Here is a 3,127-nt window from a genome sequence, read left to right as displayed (position 1 = left end):
AAGCTTGAACTAGGTGTTGAGTTTTATGAAGCATATGCAAAAGAATGTGGGTTTGTGACTAGATTAAGCTCATAAAAGTCTAAAAATGGTGTCGTTACGCATAAAAAAGTTGTGTGTAATAAGGCTGGAGTATGTGAAGCGAAAGGGAAAAATCACAGGAGGCAAAGGACTAGGATAGAATGTCCTTCTTGTATTAAATTTAAGCGAATTTTGGAGGAAGGTCCTGATATGGGTAAATACCAAATATATGATTTTCATGAAGGTCATAATCATATGCCACAAACACCATCAACAATGGTACATTTGACACAAACGAGAGAGTTGAATGTAGTTCACAAAAAAATGATAATTGACAACTCCAAAAATAACATAGGTCCAGTTAAGTCGTATAGGTTGTTCAAGGAGTATGTTAGAGGTTATAGAAATGTGGGTGCGTCATTGGAAGACTTTAAGAACTTTTCTAGAGATATCAAAAATTATTTATCAGAGGGGGATGCTTAAATGCTTATTGAGCATTTTATGAAGATAAAACACATGTGTCCATCTTTTTATTTTGATTTTGAGGTAGACGAGATAGGTCGATTGTCACATGTGTTTTGGGCTGACCCTATTAGTATTAAAAACTATTTGCTATTCGGGGACATGACCTCTTTTGATACGACCTTTAGAAAAAACAAGTATAGGATGATATTTGGTCCTTTTACAGGCGTGGATAATCATAAGAGATGCGTGACCTTTGGGGCTGGACTTATTATAAATGAGAGTAAGGAGTCTTTTGCTTGGCTATTTACGAAATTCGTAGAGGCTATGGGGGGTCGTCATCCAGTTTGTATGATAACTGATGAAGATGCGGGGATAGAAGAAGGAATGAAATTAGCCTGGAAAGACAAGGTGCAACACAGATATTGCATGTGGCACATACTAAAAAAGTTGCCTGAGAAAGTAGGGCCTGTAATATGTAAAGATACTGAGTTCCTGAAGAAGATAAACCGATGTGTTTGGAGCGAAGATGTGGAGCCGCCTGAATTTGAGAAAAGGTGGACAACAGTAGCTGAATCTCATGGGTTGTCGGATAACGAGTGGCTTAAGGAGAAGTACAATATTAGAAATATGTGGGTTCCAGCTTACTTTCGTGATCTATTTTTAGGAGGCTTGATGAAAACGGCCTCCAGGTCAGAGTCAGAAAACCACTTTTTCAGCAACTTCACTAATCCTAATTTAACCCTAGTTGAGTTTTGGATGAGATTTGAGAGTGCAATGGATGCTCAAAGATGGACTCATTCGAAACTTGTTGCACAATCAAAAAACTCCTTCCCCCAGTTGTCGACTCCATTAGTCCTAGAAAAGCATGCATCAGAAATCTACACTCCAACAATTTTCGGCGAGTTTCAAAAGGAAGTCGAAGCAGCTTGCTATTCATGTGGTGTTGGGGATAAATAAAAAGATAAAACCTATCCAATTCTATACACAGATATCATAGATCAAGTTCGAAATAAAACGTATAATGTTGGTTTTAAGAAGGATGATGTTTCAGTGGTATGCACATGCAAGAAGTTTGAAAGACATGGAATGCTCTGTCGACATGCTCTGTGTGTCTTTAAAGATCGGGAATTCGAGAAAGTTCCAAGTGACTACCGCTTAGTCGGTGGAGCAAACTAGCAACCCGCCAGCCAATCGTCGGCCCTAATAGCCAGTTGCTTGCTGATTGTACATCAATGGATGTACAGAAAAACAAAGTTGGCGAGTTATGGTCAGAGTTGTTTACTTGTGTGGCACTTGTTGAACAGAGTCCTGGGCATTGTGATGAGTTGCTTGGGATTTTGCGTGAGTTCAAGGAAAGGGTAAAAATTACCCCTGATGAAAGTGGAAATACTGGTATTGCAAAGGTAAAGGACAAGAATGCTGAAATTGGGATGCTTTTAGGAACAAACATTCCTAGTGAGATTAAGGTTTTGCCTCCAAGGCAGTGCAAAAACAAAGGCTCGGGAAAAAGGCTGATCTCACAAAGAGAACGAGCTGGGGAAGTGACCAAGAAAGCGCTAAGAAAAATGCAGGACCTGTGGGGAGATGGCGATTCACGACAGTAGGAATTATGACCGAAGGACACCCGACAATGAATAGAGTAATTTTTTATTTTACCTTATTGAAAAATTCGGGAATTTTATTTTATTTGATAGATATTGGACATTTGCCTTATTGAATAATTCGGGACTTTTTATTTTATTTCATAGATGTTGGACTTTTTTTCTTAAAACGAATGAATGTAACACTTATCGAATGTAAAGGCTGAGTGTTCCTGTCACCATTATTTCGCGCACATACAACGGTATTTCATGCACATACACATGTATTTCATGCATGTGGAACAGTTTTTCATGCATACATTATGCGAGTATCAAGGAACCTTACGGCGATTAATTTGATCTACCACTACATCCTTCTTTGCTACCACATCCCCAACCGTCAAAGTTAATAATAAAATTCCAAAATCTAAATTAAAATGCAACATTTTAAAAGTTCACTTGAGATTACTTTAAGATTTGACCTTGGACACATGAGTTACATATTTCATGCATGCACACTGTTATTTCATGCATGTGGAACAGTTTTTAATGCATTTACGATGTTTTCAGATTTCATTACAGCCTTTTCGTTGTCCAATTTTGAAAATTGTCTCTCGTTTTCGTTGCCTCGTGACATGTTCGTTTTCCAATTTCGAAAATTGTCTCTCGTTTTCATTGCCTCGTGACATGTTCGTTATCCAAATTTGAAAATTGTCTCTCGTTTTCGTTGCCTCGTGACATGTTCGTTATCCAATTTTGAAAATTGTTTCTCGTTTTGGTTGCCCCGTAACATGTTTTTAGAATTAGTCCAGAAACATGACTTCATGTCTTACACGCCTTACATATTCCAAAATCTAATATTTACTCTCAAGACTTAGTGTACTACATATTCCAGAATAAACTCCACAAGAATCTAATATTCCAGGGTCTACTCCCTTTGTACATCCCTCGACTCAAGGAATCAGATCAAAAAATGGCAGTGTTTCGAATTTTGGATTAGGTCATCTGCCACTCCTTTGCACATCCTCGACTCAAGTGTTTAGAAAATATCACCTAGGGATAAT

General features: G+C 38.0%; 1 protein-coding gene across 1 annotated transcript; it reads left to right on the top strand.

Annotated features, from left to right (window-relative positions):
* The first annotated feature begins 909 nt into the window (after positions 1–909).
* LOC141595161 (protein FAR1-RELATED SEQUENCE 5-like) lies at positions 910–1,440 on the top strand. The gene has a single exon (XM_074415132.1). The coding sequence runs from the start codon at positions 910–912 to the stop codon at positions 1,438–1,440; it is 531 nt and encodes a 176-aa protein (XP_074271233.1).
* Positions 1,441–3,127: the final 1,687 nt, after the last annotated feature.

The sequence above is a fragment of the Silene latifolia genome, chromosome 8 (genome assembly GCF_048544455.1).
Source record: "Silene latifolia isolate original U9 population chromosome 8, ASM4854445v1, whole genome shotgun sequence".
Classification (NCBI taxonomy): domain Eukaryota; kingdom Viridiplantae; phylum Streptophyta; class Magnoliopsida; order Caryophyllales; family Caryophyllaceae; genus Silene; species Silene latifolia.
Note: the sequence above shows the minus strand (reverse complement) of the source record. Positions and strands in the feature narration are given on the sequence as shown.